Here is a 24,537-nt window from a genome sequence, read left to right on the forward strand (position 1 = left end):
GCAGGGAACATGCTGCACTGGAAGAGCATGGATGTAACAACAGGAAGGAAAATATTCTCGAGAGGCTCATCCACGCTACCGGTTAGTTGGGAAAGTTGAGATAGAGATCGAGAACTACAGCCAACCTTCTGAACAGGCATTTGCTTATTCTAAATATAGAATCAGGTTTTGATTCTGTCTCACAGACTATGGTATACAAATAAGCACACTGTTTTTCTTTTGAGAAGCCAATTTTGTATATGTATATTTATATATATACACACACACACACAAACGTCTATGAAGGTTCAGGTGTTATTAAGTCTATTTTGCTGAGACAGATGAGTGAAGAGTAATTCAATATAATCCAGAAATTAACGGATTCTTCCTGAGAAAAAGGATAATTGCAAGGTAAGAAGTCTTATCTGGGAGGCAGGAGAGAACGGAAGGGGCCTGAGGTACGTGAAAGTGAAATAAATGAGCTCGTGCTGGAGACCAGCAAGCTTTCTTCCCGCACCCCCAGGTGTGCCCAGACTGCTCCGCTGCTGTCCTGCTGTCGGGGCACTGGGGCCTGGCCTGTGCTGCTCAAACCCTCTGGGCAGCCCCACCCGGGGCTGAGATCAACGTGCTCAGGTCTAGGCTCTCTAAGCCACAGCCATGGAGGACCAGCTCATGTGGACACACAGGTAACATATGTACTTACTGAAAATCGAAGCACAATAGTAGGCTTCTATTTTCCATGCTCTGAGGAACAGAAAAAAACTCTCAGCCTCTGCCCTCAGTGAGAACCAGGGTCCTGCCAACACTCCTGCAAGAACAAGCGTCGGGTTCTGGGCTCTAAGGTGCTACGGTGCAAGGATGACTGGAAACGCGAGGGCAGTGTTTTAACTTCTGAAATTCCTCAATGTAAAAGAAAAGAGTGGGGCCAGAGTGCTGACTAAAAAGCAGAAAATTATACTTAGAGTGAAGCCAGGCAGTGTCACATGCTCAGTGACAGCCTGCTGTGAACTCAACTCCCACTCGGACCCGACAGCATCAACACTTCCTGGCAAGGACCCACCAGCCTCAGCACTGCTAATAACACACCCCGTAAAAGAGGTAAGTGTAAATTACTCATTGCAATGCTGAAGACAAAGCTACGAATGGGAAGAATAAAGGCACAGGACACTTTGAACCAAAAGAACCATATTTTTGTGTACAGAAAATTTGAAAAAAAAAAGAGAAAAAAGCAAGTTTCCTATCTTGGGTTGACCACAGGTTTCACATGGATAATATAAGGAGCTCAAAGACTTAACCTTGGACAAGAAAGAACTTTTGTATTTCTAGGAGATTTTATCTTTCTGAATGAAAAAAAAAAAAAAGGAAATAATTGCCTTCTTTCCCCTCGCACACAAAAACCCAAATGACTGCTTCATACAGATAACTGGTAATGTTGTAAAAAGAGAAGGGAAAAACGTGTGGTCCTGGGCTGGACAGGAAATGGTGCCGCTAGTCAAATCACACATCAGGCCAGTGAGGTTCAACGAGGCAGCGACTGGACGCGTTGGAAAGGGCGGGCGTGAGGTGGAGCTCCTACCAGACCCTCCTAAGGCAGTGCCTGTGCTGGTTTTATAATTTTTGGTAACAAAAACTTTAATATAAAAATAAATCATTGATTGTCTCTCTCCAAAAAGCTAATCACTGAATTAAATACAGGAGCAAGTACTTTTTTTTATTACCGATTGGGCTAAAATTGTTAATTCTAAGGGAAAGGCTACAAGTTCTCATTCATTCAACTAACATAAATTTATTGAGATCCTACTACATGGAGGATGCCACCAGGCACGTGGCAGAGGTGCTCCAAGTAGAACACGTATGTATCTCCAATATATGTGAGACCCCAAAGTGCTTAGTTATTACAAGTTTGACCTGCCAATACATGCAGGATGGTCATATGAAAGAATTTTAAGTTGTAAAAATCATCTTTGCCCCATTTACCCTGATGTGATTATTACACATTTGCAAGCCTGTATCAAAATCTCTCTTGTAACCCCTAAGTGTATACACCTACTATGAACCCACAAAAACCAAACATAAAAAAATTTATGCTCCAATTTAAAATAATTTGTTAAATGTTTGGTTGCTATTTTTATTTTGTGAAGTCCTTAAATGGTTAGAGAATAGTACTGGATAGGAACGGAGAAAGGGCAAGGGGCCTAGAGACCAGACAGTGTCCGTGTCTGGGAAACCGGTGAGATCTCTGTGGTCTTCCTCGTTCAGAATTTCGCTTCCTTTCTCTCTTCACTCCGGCCACAGCTGGGTGTTGGCCTAGGGAGAGACCAGCCAAGCAGCAGGCCTGCACCCTCGCCTTCCTCCCCGGCCTGTCTCATGGGCTCTTGGGTCCAAGTAAGACTTTTGCTCCCAGAAAGCACCACTTCCAATTGCTTGTTTTCCGTCTGACTGTCGTTTAGCTGCTGCAGACCCTAACTGTACATTAATCTTTTCAGTGGTACAAGGAATGGCTAACAGTGGAGTTTGCATATGGGAACACAACAACAGCAAAAACAAAACAAAACAAAAAAACATGGACACAACATGAAACATGACTGTGATGTGCTGGAACCAGAAACATCTGTCCTTGACGAGACTCCTCATTTTGCTGGTTTCACAGAGTCCTTGGAAGTTAGTTAGAATTTCAGTTCAACTCTTTTGTCGCACTTTGCACTGGTGTTGAGGATGTCTCAGTGCCAGCGATGGCTGGGGAAGACTTTGCTTCTGTGGTGACATCTGAGCCATGGCTTGATTGAAGAGGACCAGGGGACACAGACAGAATTAGACTGGGCCGCAGACACTCATGTGACTTACTGAGGAGTCACCTGGGGCAAGTTTCTGAACTGCTCCGACTTGTAGCTTTTTCCATTTATTAAGTAGAAGAATGTTTTTAAGAGGCTAGGGAGGCATCTCCCAGACAGCAGGTAGTCAACAAATGGGAGGTGTTAGGATGGCCCGGCCCCACCGCACTCTGCACCCCCAGGTGCTGCCTGGCCCCACCGCACTCTGCACCCCCAGGTGCTGCCCGGACCCACCGCTGTCCTCGCGGGCACTGTGTCCCCAGTCCCTCTGGGGCAGCTCTGCAGCCATCTGTGCGATCACTCAGTTAACATCTGTCTCCCCTATTGGACCGTGTACTCGATCATTCAGTTGACATATGTCTCCCCTACTGGATCGTGCACTCCGATCTCTCAGTTAACATCTGTCTCCCCTATTGGACTGTGCACTCGATCATTCAGTTAACATCTGTCTCCCCTATTGGACCGTGCACTCCACAGCACGGGGACCATCTGCCATTCTCCTCATCGCAGCCTCAGCTCCCACCACAGAGGTTGGCACATAGATGGCACAAGGTGTTCAAAAGTATCCATGAGTGACAAACAAAGGGAGGCAAAGGCCATGTCTGTCTTGCTCACTACTAAGTTCTGCAGACTTATGCAGCTGATAAAGTGAATGAATGAGGGAACAAATACATCAGAGAAAAACCTCAATATATGTAGAATTCTATAGTGCTCAAGTCAGAAGATATGTGAGTCATCTACTAAAAGCAAGTGCCTCAGCATACATGGAAAGAAGGTATTACTTGGGAAAGCATACAATCTCTCGCTTCTCGTAGGATTTTGGAAAACAAAGACAGTCCTTTTGAGTATCAGGATCCATTTGAAAAATATAATTTGAATAAAGTACAGTAGTATAGAATATTGCTGAGGCTTAATCTCTCTGCTTTCCAAAATATGCTTTATTTTTCCAGCAATATACTGAAATAATGCATTAGGTATTTACTGAATGCTCCTCACGTGCTGGATATTAGGAAGATGCCCAGATATATTAGGACAGAGTGACCACATAAGCGTGCAAGGAAACCTGAGTTTTAGTTTGTGCTCCAACAACAGTGGGCCATAAAATGCCAAATTTGTGGTGTACACAATATTAGGGAAGGGATCATCAATGTGGACAGTGTGCCAAGAAAAATAAGGCAAACTGATTTGCTCCTTAGAAATAAAGGCTACATTATTATGGTGCAGTAATAAGTATTGTTTTTAAAAAGGTTCCCCTTCAATAAACCCCCACAACTTTCCATGTTATTTAAGTGAGGGAATGAGAAACAGCTTCTAAGCATTTACAACATGTATCTCCTCCACTGTCTGAATATGAAATTAGAATGTGTCATGATATTTGACAAAAAGTGTCCCCACCCACACAGTGTCAACCTAGACTACCACTTAGCAATTAATCTAGTAGCCCAGTGTGGAAATTCCCCATGGAGAAAACAAGGCTCATCTCCACTGAGCAAGAACTTGTAGGCTGTTTCCTGTAAGCCAGCCGGTATAACCCAGCATGTTCTCCAACAGTGAAGATCTTGTTTTCACGCATCAGAACAGTAGAGCAGCCTTCTTTCTTGGTATATTTGTCAGTTTCCTCTTTTAATCATATAGGAAGGTCACTCGATTTTGGAACAGGCAACCTGGCACACTATTAAAAATATTTATTGAGGGTCCATTATCATTACATGCAGGACACTATTCCAGAGGCTGGGGATACAGCAGTGACTACACACACACACACACACACACAGAGTGCTCCTCCACTCACAGGGCTTGCACTCTAGTAGGGACACACCCAAGTTTAATACGACAAATGACCATTTTGCACATGGGAGAGAAGAACTTTACACAGTCTTTAAACAGTGCAAGAAAGCAAATGTGTGAAATACAATTGTTCAGGCAAACAATAAGCTTACATGACAAACACAGGGCTTTTGCTTGATGAGAATCCTCAGTGTCGTTCATGAAAAAATGATCCCCTTTGCATGTGGATGCCAGCGTTCCTTTCGTGCTGATCTCCTGGGGATAACGCCCAGCAGTAACTGATGCTACATAATGTTCAGCTGTGTACTGGGATGACCTGGATTTAAATCTTAGCTGGAAACTCAGTTAATCTGAGCTTCTGATTTTCTTTATGGGAAAATGCTTTGCAAAATAAAAAGTGTTCTACAGGCAGACGGGATTCTTCTTCTTCTTAATAATGTGGAGAAACCTCAATCGAGAAGGTCCACATTAAAGAATAAAATACTGAACACCTTGGATTCACCAAGTCTTTACCCGTAATTTTTTATTTGGAAAATTAAGTAGTTAAATGCTCACTGTAAAGAACAGTTTATTATTATTACATAATAATACAAGCCCAATAAACTCCTCTTTCATCCTTCTTAGGAATAACCACTATTGACAGGTTAGTGAATGTTCTTCCAGATCTTTTCCTATGAATATAATTTTTTTCCTAAAAAACGAGATGTTACACATTCTCTTCTTGAATCTTGCTAAATTTCATTCTGTAATCTGTAACAATTTTTTAACTGACTATACTTTTTAGAGCAGTTTTAGTTTCAGAGGAACACTGAGCAGACGGGGCAGAGATTTCACATATGCCGCGCCGCCCGCGAGCACAGACACACGGCCTCCCCAACTGTCGACATCCCACCAGAGTGGGGCACTTGTTACAGTCGACAGACCCACACTGACACGTGTCATTATTGCCCAAATTCCACAGTTTACATTAGAGTCACTCTTGGTGGTGTACATGCTATTGGTCTACACAAATATACAATGACAGGTACCAACCATTACGGGAACACACGCAGAGTAGTTTCACTGCCCTAAAATTCCTCTGTGCTCCCTCCTTCCCCAATAACCCCTGACAACTACTGATCTTGTTACTCTCTCCGTGGTTTCTCCTCTTCCAGAATGTCAGGTAGTTGGAATCACACAATATGCAGCCTTTTCAGTTTATCTGATTTCACTTAGTAATATGCATTTAAGGTTCCTTCCATGTCTTGCTCATTTCATCTTAGTGCTGAGTAATATTCATTTTCTGGAGGGACCATAACACATTTATTCACCTACTGAAGGATTACTTGGTTGCTTCCAAGTTCTGGCAATTATGAATAAGATTGCTACAAGCATTGGTGTGCAGGTTTTTGTGTGGACGTAACTTTTCCACTCTCTTGGCTAAGTGCCAAATAGTGTCGTTCATGGATTATATGGTCAAGAGTATGTTTAGTTTCATAAGAGGCTGCCAAATTGTCTTCCAAAGTGGCTGGGTGATTCCGCAGTCCGACTAGCAGTGATGGTGGCAGTGCCAGTCCCATCTCCAAGTGTTGGAGAGGAAGGAGAGGTCCTGGTGCTCCCCATCCTCACCAGCATTTGGTGTTCTCAGTGGTCTGGATTTTGGCCATTCTAATAGGTGTGCAGTGGTATCTTCCTGTTGTTTTAATTTGCAATTCCCTAATGACACAGAATGTTGAACATCTTTTCATATGCTTATTTTCCATCTGCATGTTTACTTTGGTAAGTTGTCTGTTAAGGTCTTTGACTCAAACAGTATGCACTGAAGAGCAAACAGGTTGTTTGTATCTACCTTATAATTTTTGATGGCTGCTTAGTATTCCTGCATGGATGTATCATAATCTATTTGACCATTCGCCTACTATGGGGCACTTATGTTGCCTTTTAATTTACCACCATAAATGCTGCTGCAATGAACATAGATTCTTGGATTCGAATACAACAGTTTATATAAGATATCTTCCCAGAGGTGGAATTGCTGAGTGCAAAGGTATTCAAGCTATTCGGTTTTCATGGATTCTGCCAACTTATCACACAAAAGGCCACACAAAATTATACTCCAATTTATTTCCTCATGCCTTTTTATTCTCTTAACTTGGATTCTCTCATTACTGTAATTAATAGTATTCCTAATATACGCTTCTCCTCAGCTATGAGAGTCTATTTTAAAACATTCTTAAACAGCTATTTGACAAAACTTTTCATGAAAATAAAATTTTAATACAAAAATTGAAGGAAACTTACTAAAAGTTATACAAGATTTACTCTGACTGTATAGAGTGTCTGAAAAGTGTTGGAGAGAAAGAACGTGCTGTAATTACAGAAACAACGGCTATGCCATCTTAACCTATACCAAGAATGCAACCTTTTCCATGAAGCATTTCCTGTCATAACTGGAAAGACGGCTCCTTTAAACACAGGCGGATTTCAAGGTACTCAGCCTAACGTTGTTTTGATGCATAACACTCTTCAGACAACACTGTAAGAATCAGCCCTGGAAACTCTGGAGGCACTACCTACTGTATAGACCACATTTCCTGTTTTTAACCCCTATGCCCCAATTCAGTTATCACTCCCAGTCTACTGGTAAAAATAGATTCAAAAATACTATAAATATCCCACAATGTACTTTTTTTTATTGTCAAACTGAAACACTACATGAAAAAACTTTGGTGTATTTTTTTCAAGTAAATTATCTATTCAATTATACTCTGAACACACATTATTGAAATTACTGCCTAATTAAAAAAAAAAAAAAGATAACCAGAAACTGTATCACTATTAGTAGAACAGAGAGAAAGTCCTAATTATTCTGCAGCAAAATCAGCTCTTGGAATAAAGAAAGAGTTTTAAGTTCCAGGTCTTCTTCAGGTTTTCGTGCCCTCACTCCCAAACTGATGAATGTCTTTTGCCCTCCAGTGGATTTTTTCAAGGACGATTTGAGGAAAGGACACCCCTCCTATGAAGCACATGAATGGGTACCTTCACCCCCTTCTGCTTTCTATTTTCTATCCCAGGATTTTTTTTTTTCATTGCTTTCATCAGTAGGATCTCCTACTGATCAATATGATCAATCTAAATAGGAAAACTCTTTCCTTGAGAAAAGAGAAAACGTTGCCAACAGTGAAAATAACAGTGAAATGGTTACATGGCTTATTTTTTTCCCATCTGTAAGAAAGACTTTATATTCATAAGACTTTAGATGCATAAACTTCATAGACAAACAGCTTTCAAGACTCAAATATAAGCAAGTGGAAAACACTCTCCCCTCTCATTTCAAAATTTAAAGTCTGATGCGTAAAACAGACCATGAATTATCCTAATATATTACAGAACTCATTATACATTTAGCATAGAACACGTTTCACAAACTTGATATAATGAATTTTAGACACAAAGGTAGAAAGTTAATTAACTTAATATAAACTGACAAATTAAACCATTTGTTTCAATTTAGTTTTTTGTCAGAAATTTTTTTTTCATTACAAGGAAACTTCAGTTAGAAAAGTGAAAGTGACAAGAAAATGGGATTCATTCTACATATGCAGATGAATGTGCTTGTTTCATACTGTGAGGTGTTACTTTTGGACATCTACTTCATAAACTGGCTTGGGTTAACTGTTCGATTTTCACAATTTCAAGAAGGTGTTTTGTTCTTTGTTTTTAAAGATTTTAATGACCTGAGATCAAAACCAATGAATGCTGCGAGAGAGGCAGGTCTGAAGCAGGCTGGGCTCCTGGCCCCTTGTTTTGCAGCGTGGTCCCCGTGACCACATGAGTGAACGCTGGGAAGGGCTCCTGCCATGGCCTGACATGCAAGATGGTGCAAAATGCCAGGTAGCACCGTGACTGCTGCCGCGTGGCTACGGCATCCCTTTGACTGCAGTCGTTACCATGGAGCACAGGAAAGAAGTAACAGGGTATAGTCCCTATTCTCAATGCAGGGTTCCATATGCAATTGAAGAAATAGCCATGAAACCTTCCAAAAAGAAAACACCTTGAAATTCAAAACAATTTTGAGTAACAATAAAATGGAAGGCAAAAAAAATAAAAAAACAAAACAAAACTATGAAAACCCAATTGCTAAAAAGCCAATTGCTAACTGGGATTTTAAAGTCCCATTTACAGAGTAAGAAATCTAGGTAGAAATGCATATCTTTTCGAAGACTAATTTTTGAACATGCCACAAATCTGTTTAGATGACTAAAACAACAAAGCACTGGCTTTGCACCCTGTTGGGACTGATGACATTGAAGTGTGAGGCCGAGAGAGGGCCGGACGGGGGCATCTGCACTGAACCCAGCCCAAGCTGGGCAAGCCGCCCACTTGCAGGGGTGCAGGGGCCTGCGTTTCTGAAGCTGCAGTGCCAGCTTAGAGTGCACTCCAAGGACGCCACCAACGAGGCACACAGGCTCAGGGCAGCAAGGGCAGGAACAGTGCCTCACTTCATAGATTTGTTTCTTTTTCTAAGAAAATCTCATTCAAATACTGAATTCCACGTTGCTTATTATTTCTCTTGAGATTTTATTAGCAATTACTCATCTGTTCTTCCATCTTCAGCATCAATGCTTATTTGCTTCACTCCACCAAATTGGCTGCTTAGTGCCTCGTACACTGCTGTGCAGATCCTTTATCCAAAAATAAGTGTGACCCCTTTACTCTTCTCTTCCTGGGATCTTTCTCGTTCATTATAGTTTTGCCATACTTGGAAACTCTCCCTCACGGGTCAGTGTTTGTCAGAAGGGCAAGGTGCACAAACACACGCCGTCTTCTTCCTCAGGGTGAAGCCACTGTCCTTTTGTCAGCAGGGGAGGGCCACCAGATCATAGTCCTTGACCCCTTCTCAGCTCTGTTCACAGCACCTGGGACCGAGGAAGGCCCACAGTACTTTGCAAACTCGTTTCCAGTTGGTCCATGAACAACATGGGTTTGAACTGTGTGGGCCCACCCATATGTGGGTTTTCTCATGCCTCTGCTGCCCCTGACACAGCAAAACCAACCCCGATCCTCCTCTTCCTCCTCTTCCTCCTCAGCCTACTCAAGGTGAAGGCGACGAGGATGAAAACCTTTATGATGATCCACTTCCACTTCATGAGTAGCAAATGTATTTTCCTTTCTTGTGATTTTCTTAGTAGTATTTTCTTTTCTCTAGCTTACCTTAAGAATACAGAATACACTATATACATAAAATATGTAACAGACTGTTGATGCTATTAGTAAGTTGTCTGGGCAACAGCAGGCTACTCCTAGTTACATTTTGGGGGTGTCAAAAGTTAAACAAAGATTTTAGACTGTATGGGAGGTTGGCACCCCAACCATCTGTTGTACAAGGGTCTATTGTATTTACAGATATTAAGATACACAAAACGACACCGTATTGTTAGCCCTATGCTCTGACCCATGCCCTGTACATATGTTTCTGGGTAAGAGTGATAAAGTTAGAATTGGAGATGAAAAGTTGGGCCTAGCTCTCTTACTTGAGCAAGTTACACAGCCTTTCCTGATTCTCCAAATTTTAAAAATTTGCCACATGGGGAAAACGGTATCAAACCCCAACACGGTTGGTGTGAAGATAAAATACAAGAATGTTATGTGAAAACAGTAAGTAAACTGTAAAATATCTTCATTTGAAAATGGACCAAATGAAATACCTGAATCAATCCATCAGGTTTGCAATATGAACCAAAGCAAAATGTCATCTGGCATTGTATTTTCAACAATGGATGTTTAAACCCCACAAAATAGGCCAGCTCCACGACTCTGTGTGTCCAGCTCCCGTTTTCAGGTATTTCCAGCAGAGCGGTTGGGAATACAGCTGCTGCTGTCTTTTGGTGGGTATAGACACTCCCTTTCCTGGGTACAGGCTGGAATGGAGCTGGGTCACTGCGTGTGTGTTATCTTCAGCGAGCTCCAGTCCCCGCGGGGAAGAGCCAGGCCACCCGGTGTCCACAAACATGCCGTACCAAGGGCACGGCGCGGTCACCCACGGTTTACGTGCCGTGCTGCTGCCCACGGCCCGGTGTCCACAAGCAGCACAGCTCCAGTGAAACAAAACGATCTGCCGAACCTGTTTTCCTTATAGCAGAATGTGAAAAAGGAACCCACAGCACAAACCAAGGAGGAAAAGGAGAAGGGAAAAAAGTCCAAGCGCACACACCAATTTTTCTTTTCATTAATGCAACCCAACCGTGGAGGACAAGAATTTCGTTTCTTTCATATCCATCATATTTAAAGTCCATGAAGGCAGCTTTTGTGATTTCATAAAACCTCTTATTAAATTCCTTCAATACACAAACTAGATAAAAGTGATGTGCATTCTATGTAGAATTCTCCAAGTCCTTATTACTGTAATCATAGACTGTCATACCATTTGCAACCAGAAAGGACAGCAATTTCAAAAAAAGAAAAATGGGGGTTTCAGATATATTATATTTATGAATTTACTCTGGTTGTCACTCAAACATTTTGATTATCACTATGTGATATTATGAGAAAATGGAAGTAAATTGATCCAAAAAGAATCTAAGTCCCCATTAAATATCCTCTGCAATAGAAAGATTTTAATAACATTGTCTTTAATTTGCTCCCATAGGCATAAACTGCTTTGTTGATGTTTCTTGCTCCACACACTTAAAAATCTAGCCACAAACTGAGCTTTTTACGCTAACTGTACTATTTTTAGACTCTTTATACAATGTAGAGTTTAAGCACATTGATGAGCTTGCTGAAAAATGATGTATTTTTGAAAAGTGTTAGGAGGCAGAGGCAGAGGCAGAAGTCGCAGTTTTGTCAACCAAATGCTCTCTGACGGCTTAGATAATGTTTCACCTGGACCTCAGTTTCCGACTGTAAAAGAAAGGGGTGTGACAGGTCTTCTCAGCCTCTTTCGGGCTGATAAGACTGTGGTCTCTTAGGAAATGTTCAAGTCGATTTCAATAAACACTCAAAATTTTTCCACCTTGAAGGTGCAGAATAACTAGTAACTATTTATTACTACTACGCTGCCCTGTGAGTATTTTGGGGTTCGTTTTTGCTGCTTACTCAGAGAAAGTGGTTAAGAAAATCGGAGATGATTACCCAACATTTACCAAGTACCTTTTATCTTCAAGGTTCTATCCTGGTTTTGGGAGAAAGTCACAGACATGGCATTTCTGACCTCAGAGCAGAAAACAGGAAACAGAGAGAGTTGCTCTGTGGTTTAACTTTCTTAACAAATTCTATCGGGTAAATCCATGTGCTGCTCCCACCTTCCCATGCCCTGAGCACGTGGTTTGGAGCCTCTGGTGTGCGTGTGAGGCTTTCTTGGAGCTGCAGGGTGAGGGCTGTGAAGACACAGCTGCTCCAGGGCTCCAGGGAGGCCAAGGGGGTCGCACCTGGGGCCGACTCTATGAGAGAAGCCCAAGGGACGCAGAGGCCAGGGGAGGAGCACACACCACGGGCAGGTGTGTGGGGGAGAAGCCCAAAGGACAGAGAACCAGCAGGTGCCCTGGGTCAGGCCTGTGATGTCCCAGGAGGAGGGGAGGAGGGTGGACCTGGAGGGAGCAGGGAGCCAGGGAGGCAGGGCCCTCTGAGGGCAGAGGAGTTCTCAGCGAAGTTCCAGAAGCCAGGGACCAGATCAGTGCATGTAAACAGCTTAAAAGAAAACGTTAGGTACTGGTGGCTTCACTCTGAACGAACAGTTCTTAAAATTGCTTTCAGTTCTAGCCATAATAAAGGCATTCAAATTATGTTGCTCTTGATGAAACTATAAAGATTTTGGCTTTTATAGAATATCATGCCAGAAACAAATTTATAACGTTATTATGGTATAACAGCAGGAACACTTGGAAGGCACATTTTTCAGCTGAGCTCTAAGAATTACTTTTCCCTTGCCCCAGGTTGGCAATTAAGAACTATAACTCACTCACACCCCACTGCACCTCACCCTACCCCAGAAACAAAGAAAAAACAAAGAGGCAAACAAAACCAGGAAAGTAGGTTAGGAAACGTGGGCATTGAAGGTAAATGAAAATATATGAAAAAAAATTCAAGTCTTAACATCTTTCTGTCCTGTCCACACAGTCTTCTGTCCTCCCTGTCTGTCCCCTGGTCTTCCTGTCATCGCTGTTGCTCTCTTTACAGGCCTTAGAATGTCAGCACCACAGCAGGAGGCAAGCTTACCCCGGGACCGATGCCCTGATGTCCTGAGCACAGGCAGCAGGTTCAGGGCTGAATGCAGCCCGTGTGGCTCCAGGGTGCCAGGGCACATCACGGTCCTGGGAGGGAGCAAGGAGCCAGAATGACTGTAACTATACGATTTCCAACAACAAAGGAGAGATACACACAGCTGGTGGGTGTCTGCAGGGAGCACAGCGTGGCTCCCGGGGGTTTCCTTTAGGAAACTTGCCTGTCCTTAGGTTCACCACTGTGATTTAATCCCTCAGATTCTGTTAACTAGTGACTAAACCACCAAGGCATATGGTGACTTAGTTTGTTAGGAAGTCCAACTATAACATTTGGAAATCATCTGAGCCTCAGCTGTCTACTGTGATGCATGTTATAAATAACTGGGAAAGCACAACATTTTTCACAGTTTTCCAGTTCAAAGGAATAATTTGGAACCGTCTATAACCCTCCACTAGTCCAGTGCACTCCACCCATCCAAATACTGAGACAATCCTGAAAGTGTTTCATTAAATCTCACCTTACTGCAGCGTGCAAATACATTAAAGTTAATCAAGTGGTTTTGTTCCAGCAGGCCATCTTTGTTCCTAATGCGAGGAGAATACACATTTCTAACTGTGAACTAAGGCTCTGGTCCTGGGGCGGCACTGGAGTGGAGGGAAGACAGCTGCTAGGTTACGCGTATATGAAGACCATCCAAACGGCAGCGCTCACTGTCGGCTTTCAATGTTCCCGCGCACAGAGCTAGCTTGTCTAGTTCCATCACTGGACCCCTAGCCCCAGCCCAACAGAGCCGTGGGGCACAGCTGGCTGAGCTCTGTCATCATGTGTGCAGACACCAGAGGCTTCCCTGGCTCTGCAGGGCAGGCCTGAAGCCAAGGGATCAAAACAAAGGCAGGTTTTCCAACGCCCCAATTGTTTAAGAAAAGCAACAAATTCAGGGCTAACATTCACCCCAAATGTAGCCAAGACCAGGAGGAAATAATAGCTGGGATGGGGGAAGAGGATGCCAAGACAGTAGCATCTATGCAAGTATCTGTCACTAGCTGTTTACCACAGGACACACAGTTGTGAAGTGTGTAAATGAGTTTTGGAAAGAGTCCCTCTATAATGAGATAAACAAAACCAGGTCAAGTGAGAAAAAATCCCTAACGCTTTCTACAGCACCTTAGAAGAAGTCTAAATTCTCAGAGTTCCTAGTACAGATATAGAATATGACAGAAGAAACACGCACACCTTCCCCAATGCCTCACTGATGGAGAGACCACGGTTGGTTGAGGGTAGGGAGGCAGCTTTTCTCACCTGCCTGGCAGGAGCGGGTCCAGCTGGCAATGACTTCTGAATGGAGGTGATGGTGCTGCTGGAATATGAGAAGCACCAGGTACCATGACTGTTGCTGCTACAGCCCATCCAGCTGTAGAACTGACTTTGGGGTGAGACTGAACGAGATCTATGGGGTTAGAAAAAGCCAGGGGGTAGGAGTGGACAGAGACACAGTGTGGAAAGAAAGAAAAGAGAGGAAGATGTTCATACTTCATATTCCGTCAATTCCTCCCAACGGCCGATTCTACTGAGGCAAGAAAACCACCATGAGTGTGGAACATGGCACCCCACGGCAAGGCTGTACTGTCAGGACCCAGGGCCCACTTGAAGAGACTCCCCCAAAGGGGGCACAACTAAATTAAAAAAAAAAAAAAAAACCTACTACAATGAATTGAAGCTTATCAAATTTTGTTTACATCATGACTTCATAAAGGTAATCAAAAAATAAAAAATACCTTAGTAATGACCTTTGAGAAATACTAGGAAACCAACTCATTCTGAAAACTGCTAACTAATCAGGCATCTATCCTGCCCCTCCTGTGTACTTCAGAGCTTAATGAAAAAAATTTATTTAGTGTTCCAGCTAACAATTATTATTTTCAATTTCTAATAAGAAATAGATTATGAAAACAATTACCAGTGGTGCTATAACCATTAGATGAAAAGTTTATGGTGAACTTTTAAAGGTATACCAAGCTGATAACACTTGAACTCAATTTTCAATCTTATCATCAAAAACAGAGAAAACCAAACACAAGGCATCTCCTGATGGAAGTAAACAACACAAAACCAAACCTCAAACTGACAGCTTCCTTATTAACCACAAATTTACAGGAAACACAAGGGACAGAGGAACAGGTTAAATGACACCATGAGGAAGCTCTCTGAAAAATCTAGAATGTGAGAAAATCTACAGAACAAAGAACCCAATTTATTCCGCTAAAGATGGGTGGGTAACAGGCGGAGCACCAACAGTGACTCGAGAGAGGTTTATTTTTCTTAATTAAGAGACATATCAACCAAAAGTAATGTGTAGACCTTGACTGAATCCTGATATGAACAAACTGTCTAAAAAGCTTCTATGAGAATTTGAACACTGACTAAATATCTGATAAAATTAAGGAATTACTGTTAACTTTTTCCAGATGTAATAATGGTATTATGATTATGTTTCTTTAAAAAAAAAAAATCAGTCCTTATCTTATGTGTGTATGGATGAAATGATCTAATATCTGGGATTTATTTCAAAAAAACAGATCTCAGAGGTAGTGGGGAGCCCAGGGGCACATGGGATGATTGCTGCTGAAGTTGGCCAACAGGTCAACTGGATTTGTCAGACTGTTCTGTTTGGATATATGTCTGAAAATTTCCATAACTGAAAGTTTTTAAATGACTTGGACTGTTTATTTGTACAATAGTATGTTAGTTCACCCTGATGCCAAACAGCACAGTTTATAGCTATCAATTTAATACATAATAAATACTTTAGCAGATAAGACATGCAATGAAGAAAATATGTAGGCCATGGGTCATCTTGAAGTTAATAAATTTCACATTTAAGACCATTTGAGCCAAAATCTAGCTTTATTGGAAAATGCTTGGCAGACCAAGAAACTATAACCAAATGTCTAAAGCATTGTACAAATGGTTTTATAGCACTGACTCTAATATATCAAACAGCTTATAAATGAGAAGAAAATGTCTGAAAACAAGGAAGTTTAATGAAACTGTGTTTTTTTTTTTTTAAAAAAGATGACTGATGAAAATTATACTCCTTTAGAAAATGTAAAATCGCTTTTTGCTTTAAATAGATTAAATACAAGACTATTAACATCTACCTCTAAGCTTTTTAAATGTAATTAAGAGTAGTCCTAGGAACTGACAGTTTTCCATCAGAGTTCAGTAAAGAAAAAAAGATTATTGACTTAGGCTTCTTTCTTCAGAGATGAAGTCCACTCAGTTGGTATCCATTTTGATCAAAGCAGAAGTCGGAAAGTGCCAAAGTACTCAATGACAAGGACACAGGAACCCTGTGAGGGATGGGTGGGTGACAGGGAAACCGCCACCCACTGGGCACCAACACCCACAGTCCACGCTCGGAGATGAAAACAGATTCTAAAGTGTCCCAACGAACAGCACTAGGAATATGATGCTCATGACGGCACCCTTAAAATTCTGTGGGGCTCAAAGAGTCTTTAGAATAAAGAAGAAAGGTAGAACTACATTTAGGAGATCTTCGGTGTTACAGGTATTTTATAATATTTGAATTCTTTTTTTTTTTTTGAGACATGGTCTCAGTCTGTCACCCAGGCTGGTGTGCAGTGATGGGATCTTGGCTCACCATGCCTTCATCTCCCAGGCTCACGTGATCCTCCCACCTCAGCCTCCTGAGTAGCTGGGACCACAGGTATGTGCCACCATGCCCAGCTAATTTCTGTGGTTTTTTGTCGGGATGGGGTCTATGTTGCCCAGGCTGGTCTCTAACTCCTGGGGTGAAGTGATCCACCTACCTCAGCCTCCCAAAGTGCTGGGATTACAGATATGAGCCACCATGCCTGGCCTCGAATTCTCTGTAAATGGGCGGGAGGGGGTCCACGTTATTTGTGGTTATTTATCCTAATTAATAATTAATAAACCAAAGTTCTCTTTTTGACGTTTATTGAATAAAAAATAGTTGACTCAATTTGACTTTCTGTTGAAAATAACTATTAATTTACCAAGGGTAAATTTGGTATTTTATTGATGTTATTTTCACCTATCATTATGGCTTGAGTAAGCCTTACCAAGGCATTAACCAATTAACTAATAACTGAATAAATCTATTACTGGATGCTTACTCCAAGCCAGGTGCCTTGCTAGTCACGGATACAGAGAGGAGACACCAGCAGGAGGGTTCACATCCAGACAGGTGGACCAGAGAACAGTGTGTGGGGAGCGCTGAGCTGGGCTGGGCTCAGGTGAAGTGATGGTGCAGCAAGTGTCTCCAGGCCTCAGGCAGGTCTGAGGGGATGAAAGGAAGGTCACGTGAAGGCAGCAGTGTGCTCGAGGGCATCTGGGAGAGGGAATGCTGGGTCTTTGAGAACTAGCAATGGCCCAGTGTGGACTGAGTGTAGACAACCAGGAATGGCTCGTATGAAGAGATGAGGCTTCAGAGCTAAGCAGGTCAGCACATGACCAGTACTAAAACTGTTTTCCTCCAAAGGCTAGGGACCATTACATGACTGTGAGGAAAGAAGAAACCTGAACAAAAATGAATTTTGAAAGAATATTTCAGCAGGATTTGAGGGTGTGAGACTGGAGAGGAAGACATCAGATAGGGAAGAAAAAAATCTGTTCTGATAGGTAACATCTGAAAATCTACATCTGACAGGTAAGATAAAGAAACCTGACAGGTAAGAGATGGGATGGAGCTATCCAGAAAGTGATATTTAGAGCCTCTGCTGGCCAAGGGGGTGTGTCCAAGTGCTACCAGTTCGGTGTCTTTCAAATGGAGAACACTCAGGGCACACTCCTGAGATGAGTACCCTGGCTCCACGGACGCTGAAGAACACGAGTGCTTACCAACTTGGTCAAGTGAGAACACAGTGCTTCCCTCCTACACAGCACTGTCGGCTTCTCTATTTATGCTTCAAACCTGGAAATCAGAAACTGCCATGTGAACAGCTTGGAAGACTTGGAGACTGCCTTGTATAGAACAGACGTGGTAATATTTGCTGACTTTATGAATGAAAAACAAATGTCCTTTCTATCTGTACATGAAGTATTTCATAGACACTGAGTATACATATTAGGAGATTAATTTCACTTTATTCTACTCTTGCTGTTCCAAACATGTATATTTTCATATCTGTGAATTCAGGTTAGACTAAGTTTAAACAGGGCAATGAATGTATGGTTTATTTTGGCAGGTGACAAAGTATAATTAGGTCTTTAAAAAAAATTGTTTTCTGAGACAGGGTCTCTCCCTGTTGCCCAGGCTAGAGTGCGGTGGTGCAGTCATAGCTCGCTGTAACACTGAAGCCCGGGCCTCAAATGACCTTATTGGTGATATCACTAACTCACATGATTAAAATGCACCTTTCTAAATTCCTTTTAAAAATGTTCAATGGGGAATGGAAAACTACCTCTATTTTGTGCTGAACTGATAATGCGAATACAATGTTATTATTTGAAGGTGATGTCTGCGGTAGTATGAAGGTGTGGGTGGGGTGCAGAGCTGAACTAAGACATTACAATTTAAGTTTATCTAAATGCTTCAACCAAAACTGAAAAAAGCAGCAAAGGGAGGAGAACTTGAAGTTTAATTACGTTAAACAGAGGGCGTAGCTCTGCTTATGGATTTATTTTTTTATTGATAGAAAAGCAAGAGCAATATATGTTTAGTGGAAAGAAAAATGTCTTAGAATCCTTGTTTGGTCATTCCTTAGGACATTTATTACGGGGAAGAACCACCAGACTCGGCAATGACTGTAATTACGCAGAGGTGTCATCTTGTGAAGAAGTCAGCGTGGCTCCTGTCTCTGGTCGTCCCATGACTACCAAATACCACGGCACACCTTCATCTACGGAACAAACCTGCACGCTCTGCACATGTGTCCCAGAACTTAAAGGAAAAGGAAATAAAATAAAACAAAAATTTCAAACATTAAAAAAAGAAATAAACCCTACTTGGTCATAATGAATTAGTGTTCCACCGTATGGACAACAGTGCTTTGATCTGCTAAAAATAATTGTTAGAATTTTTTGTTCCAATGTTCATGAGGAACACTAGTCTGTAATTTTCTTTCGTTGTAATGTTCTTGTCATATTTTTGATTTGGGGTTTTGTAGGTTTCATAAAATGAGATTGAATATGCTTCCTATTATATTTTCTGATAAAGTCTGTAGAAAATTGGTATTGTTTATTCCTTAAATGTTACATAGAACTTATCAGTAAAACCATTTGGACTTGGAATTTTCTACAAAGAAAGGTCTTTGATTGTGAATTCAACTTAATAAATATAGACATTTTTCTACATTCAATCATCTTTTAAAAAATGAAAAATCAAAACCCAGAAAGTTTGTCTTTTCTATTTTTCCCACATATCAACCATTTCTGATACTTTTTTCTCCTTCCTTTAGATTCAAGTTTCCATCTAGTGTGTTTCTTCGGCTGCATCCCTCTGTGCCTTCTGCAGAAGTGCTGGGCACCTGCCGCAGCAGTCGTGGACAGCCTCAGATCTGGCTGGTGCAAGCTCCCCTCCTGTAGGGGTTCAAGCGCCCCCTCCAGTCTGTCCGCTTTTGATGGCTCTCCAGTGCTTCTCACAGCTGGTTTCTATATTCTGTGTAGAGTTCAATTTTTAACTGTGGAAGGGTTAGTCTGATAAGTTCTTCCTCTATTACTGAAACCAAAATTCCTCTGAAGGTTGTACTTTTTATTCTGTGGCAGTTCTGATTAAGAAAACATGCTACATTTTGTCATTAATTTTAGGATAGTTCAATCACGGGCTTACATAAAGGCATTGTAGAACTTTTTAAGTGTAAGATAGTGCTACTACTAAGCTAACTTTATTAGGTTTTTCTTCATAAATTTAGCCAAAGTGGAATGTATTCCATTTTCAAATGTCTAACATAATGTTGAACATCGTTCAGTGAGTGTTCTTGCAATGACTAAAGGCTTTCCTCTAGACTGACATGAAGACATGATGGTTATAAGTCAGCAACTGGGATTCCTGAAAATATCAGGAAGAACTGTCAAATGACTTGCTGAAACCTAAATTCAGCACGTACGCCATTTTTCTGTCACACCAAGTGTGTGTCCAAGAAGAAAACGCGTGAGTATTGTATGTGCCTGTTCTCTGTGGCACGCTGTCTCCATGAAGTTTTTCATTTCTTTAAAATATAGAAATTTCTTTTTTAAAAATAAAAATACATCTATTCCTCCCCAATATTTTTAAAAACAAAATTTTTAAAGTAGAAAATTAAAGTTTTCTAGCATGCTCCTTCCTACCCCCTTTCAAGATATGTTTATGCATGTCAAATTGTACATATGAAATGGACACACTGTCTTTTTCAATAAAAACGAGGAAAGAATGAATGCATGTTTCCTTAACCAACATTTTCTACCAATATATGGACAGTCCCCCCATTATCCGTCTCATCCATTATACAGAAAGCATAGTATTTGTTTAGATATATAATACATTATTTAGCCAATTCATTATTAATGGGCATTCAGGTAGTTTTTCAGATTCTGCATATATTAAAAAAATGCTTCAATAAATATCACTGCACATAATTCTTTACTTACTTCTGTAAAACTTTCCTTAAGATAAATTCTTAGAAACAAAACTTCTAAGTAAATTCTATACATATATATGTGTGCATACACACACACACACACACGTGTATGTGTACAGCTGGGCCAATTTACACTCCTAGAAAGATGATGGAATAGTTTGTTTCTTTGTACCTTTGCCAAAAAGCAGGTATTATCAAGCTTTACAATATTTGTCAATCCAGAGGGTTTTAACAAAATGATACCCTAACGGTATTTTAAATTACATTCTTTGAGAATTGATTAATTTTATCCTATTTTTATATTTTATTGGCTGTATTAGTTTTTTTGTGAATTTCATGAACTTGCGTCTATTCTACCAGCATATCTACCTTTTTCTTTGTGGATTTCTAATAGAGGCTGTTTGCTGTCTAGCAACACAGCACAATGCCTAAAATTAAGGGCTGCCTGGATTTGAACTTGGAACCCCTACCCCACCACTTCCTAGCTACATGACCTTGAGCAAGTCACTTAAGCTCTTTGTGCTCAATGACTTCATCTATAAAATGAGAAAAAAAATACTGCTTACTCCTTGAAGTGTTGTTATACAGATTAAATCAGGTGATTTACGCAAAGCCCTCTGCCATGTACATGGTATAAGGGCGATAAATGCTGACTACGTCACTAAACATGTACATAGTAACGTGTGTGTATAAACGCATGTGTGAGGCATATATGCATGTATAAATTCACATATACATGTAACATACAACTTATTTTATAGGGACCCCAAAACATTTTAATGATCCATTTTCTCAGAGAGCTACATTAAACTTTGAGGTCTGTCTGTAGTTTCCACATTTTTTGAAAATCAAACAAAAATTACAATTTCTCCTTATCTCCATTCTTGTAGCATTTTTCTTATTCTCTAGAAATTCTACACTGGACCTGAGCTTTGAATGATTTAAGTTACAGGATGCAAGAGATAACCTGATTGCGCAATGTCTCTCGTAAAATTCAGTGAAAACATCTGCAAGACACATTCCAAAAGGCAGAGATCTTAAAATTCAACAAACATGGACTTGAGAAGAGCTGTGCTTCCGCCTCTGTCTCCATAATTAGATTTACATTTTCTTTCTCTTCAATTTGCTGGAATGTGCTGCTTGGCATACTGCTCGGACAACACACAAGCCTCGCTCGCTGACGGAACTAACTGTGCGCCCCAAGCCTGTGCTCTGGCGCATCTGAGGGGTGGGAGGTCACTCTACTCTAGGTTATACGCATCATACATGCAAGCAACCAACTCCGCTGTTAGTTTTAGAATGGTCCTAGACATACTCATGTCACAAATTATGTAAAGTTTTCCCCTTCCCAATTTCAATTACTATAATTAATATAAGAGCACTTGAATTAAAAATCAGTTCACTATTTACCTATAGAAAATGATTAAGTTTAAATTCACTTAGTAAACACCTTTAAATAATATATATTAATTTAAATTTTTATGACTATTTGACAGAAAAAATAGTTAAAACCAGTATTTAAGAGAAACTTAAAGAAATACTTTTTTCTTATTTAATGTTTCAAAGACATGAACTTCAATGTGTATTTGTAAATAAAGACCAACAGTATTCTTAATTTATTTAACATTTATAAAATTCAAATACTAAGAACTCTTAATAATTGTGGATAACAGAACAATTAAAATCTTAACAGCAGTTCTGTGACTCAGAACTAACCAGAATAATCTTTACTGACATATACACAAATAAAGAGGTGACACCAATTTAAATATCCAACGGTAAGATTTTAAAAAACATAGCTATGGCTTTAACGGTATCTCTTCTTGAATCATGAAATTAATCAACTGGATTTTTTTTTTAATCACTACATACAGTATCGGAACTAAATTTATTGGTAACTACAGCAATAAGTAATCAGTTACCCATATGATTTGCAAAATTCAGTTTCTGAAGAAGAAAACTGAAGATAATACTAAAGTTGTTAATTGAAATTATTTTGGAAGATTAATAGTCAAACTATTTTGGTTGTTCACTTTACACCAGGTCTCAACTTAAGTCAGCTTTAAACAAACTAAAAATCACTATATGACTATGCAAGGCTGAGGTTCAGTTAGTAATCATGAAGTCAAAACTACACAAAGAACAGAACTAAATAGAGCTTATAAAAGTGAAACGAGCACCGACAACTTCTACGTGTTTTTGGCATCTGAGAAAGAGTCAATAAATTGCTGACAGTATGGTGTTATGTGTCATTTGCTTATGAAAGTTTATCTTAAGAAAAAAACAAAACCAAAAAACGAAGTTATGTTTAAAAAAAAAAAAAAAAGCCTCACCACTCAATGTCACACAGCCAGAAGAATCTTAATTTTGTATTGAAGATTATCTGAGGTTACAGACTCTTATTAAGATCAATCTCAGGATTACATTTAGGCTCTGATCCTAATTCACAACAGAGGCTTGCACTAGTTCAATGTTATGGCTGGAAAACATGAAGGTCATAGAGAAAGGACTCTGGGTACCTTAAATAAATCCAGTGAGGACTTGGAAATTCACTGGATGCAGCAGAAACTGGATCCCGGGGAGTCTGGCACTGCCTGCCGCTGACCGCCCCCCGCGCCCTGGTTACTGCTCGCTGAAGTGCCACAGGATCCACAGCCACGTGACGATGGCCAGCAGCCCCTGCACTGAAGTACTGGGACCTAACGCCGCCCTTCAGGGAACGGGCCTTCAGAGATGTCTATTTTCCCAAGACACCTTGGGGCGGGTGGATGGGAAAGGCCTGCCCTCCACCTGCAGACATCCTCGACGGCCCCGGCCGGTGTTCGGCAGACGCTAAAAAGCAGCAGGTCCGAGACAGGGCTGGCCAAGAAAAGTCTTCCTCTGCATCGGGGCAAATAAATCCTCTTTCTCAGTAACATTCCAAGATTTCAGTGACGACAGAGGAGAACCACTTTGTTGAGACTGAGACTGGCGGCCTGTTCTCCATTTTTATAGTAATCACTGGAGCGCAGGAAACTCAGAGTGGCTGTGCCATCGTTTTTTCTCTATTCTCAGAGAAATACCACAAATGATTTAATATTCTCAAAGAAATACCACAAATGATTTAATAGCCTTGAACACAACCAAATAAGAGAAGAATGATTTCAGAGTGAACAGTTAATGTTCTTACATGCGAATCACAGGAAAAGATATGAACTTTAACAAAATTCATTTAAACCATTACCCAACAATAGTTCGGTAATAGTTTAAATAATTAGACAGATAGAACTGCTGATGTGTTAGATGTGTAAACAGTTAATGTACTTACACGCTAATCATAGGGGAAGATATGAACTTTAACAAATTCATCTGAACTATTACCGAACAATGTATTACTTTTTGCACGGTGATGCACATTGTTCAGTAAGAGTTTGAAGAGTTGAACAGATGGAACTGATGATGTGTTAGATGTGCCTGACGGTTGCATTTTAATTGAAATGCACTTGCTGAAATTTAGAAAGTGCACACAACTACCATATGAGAATTCACAAAGGACAAGAAAATGAGTACTCTAACTCATTTTAATTCGGCAAATATGAATGTCCACTGTGGACTGTTTATTAAAAAGTGAATCAGAAGAACAGTGGAAACTAGCACACCGTATGACGCACTTTCCTACCGAAAAAAATTTTGAGAAAAATCAGGCAAAAGCATACGGCAAACACTTGGAAGAGAAGGAGCAGCACATTTAGAAAGATGGTAGATTATTACAGAAAACTGCCAGTCTTCATTCACTCCACAAACACACACGCAGTATCAGCTGAGTGCCAGAAACTGCACTGTGCTAAAATCTCTGAGAGCAAGAGACCCAAACGATGGCCTGTGCTGAGGGCTGAGGCTGTCCGGCAAGGAGGGAGATAACGACAACACATGTCCTGTGGGCACAGGGAGTTGTAGGAACTGCTCTGGGAGTACCATGGATAGAGGTAGACCAACACGACCTGGAGACATGCAGGGGATGGGCTGGGTGAGCTTCCAGAGGACACAGGGCCTGGAAGGGCAGGAAAGGTTAGGAGAGGGGGCAGAGGTGAGAGGGACTAGGCACAGGGTTCACAGTGCATGAAGCACCCAGCCTGCCGGCTGCCTGGGGGAGCCCGTGG

At 40.9% G+C, this 24,537-nt stretch overlaps 1 protein-coding gene across 8 annotated transcripts in view; it reads right to left on the minus strand.

The window, feature by feature from the left end:
• Nucleotides 1-24,537, minus strand: part of EXOC2 (exocyst complex component 2) — a 200,665-nt gene that overhangs the window by 15,514 nt on the left and 160,614 nt on the right. Inside the window, exon 24 of one of the 8 annotated variants that reach the window (XM_021936927.2) lies at nt 18,611-18,723. The exons of the other annotated variants lie outside the window; for them this stretch is intronic. Within the exon in view, the coding sequence (XP_021792619.2) occupies nt 18,683-18,723 (41 nt within the window). The 3' untranslated portion in view covers nt 18,611-18,682. Of the gene's footprint in view, nt 1-18,610; nt 18,724-24,537 lie in introns of those variants that run through there. 8 annotated transcript variants of the gene reach the window in all.

This window comes from Papio anubis, chromosome 6 (assembly GCF_008728515.1).
Source record: "Papio anubis isolate 15944 chromosome 6, Panubis1.0, whole genome shotgun sequence".
Taxonomy (NCBI): Eukaryota; Metazoa; Chordata; class Mammalia; order Primates; family Cercopithecidae; genus Papio; species Papio anubis.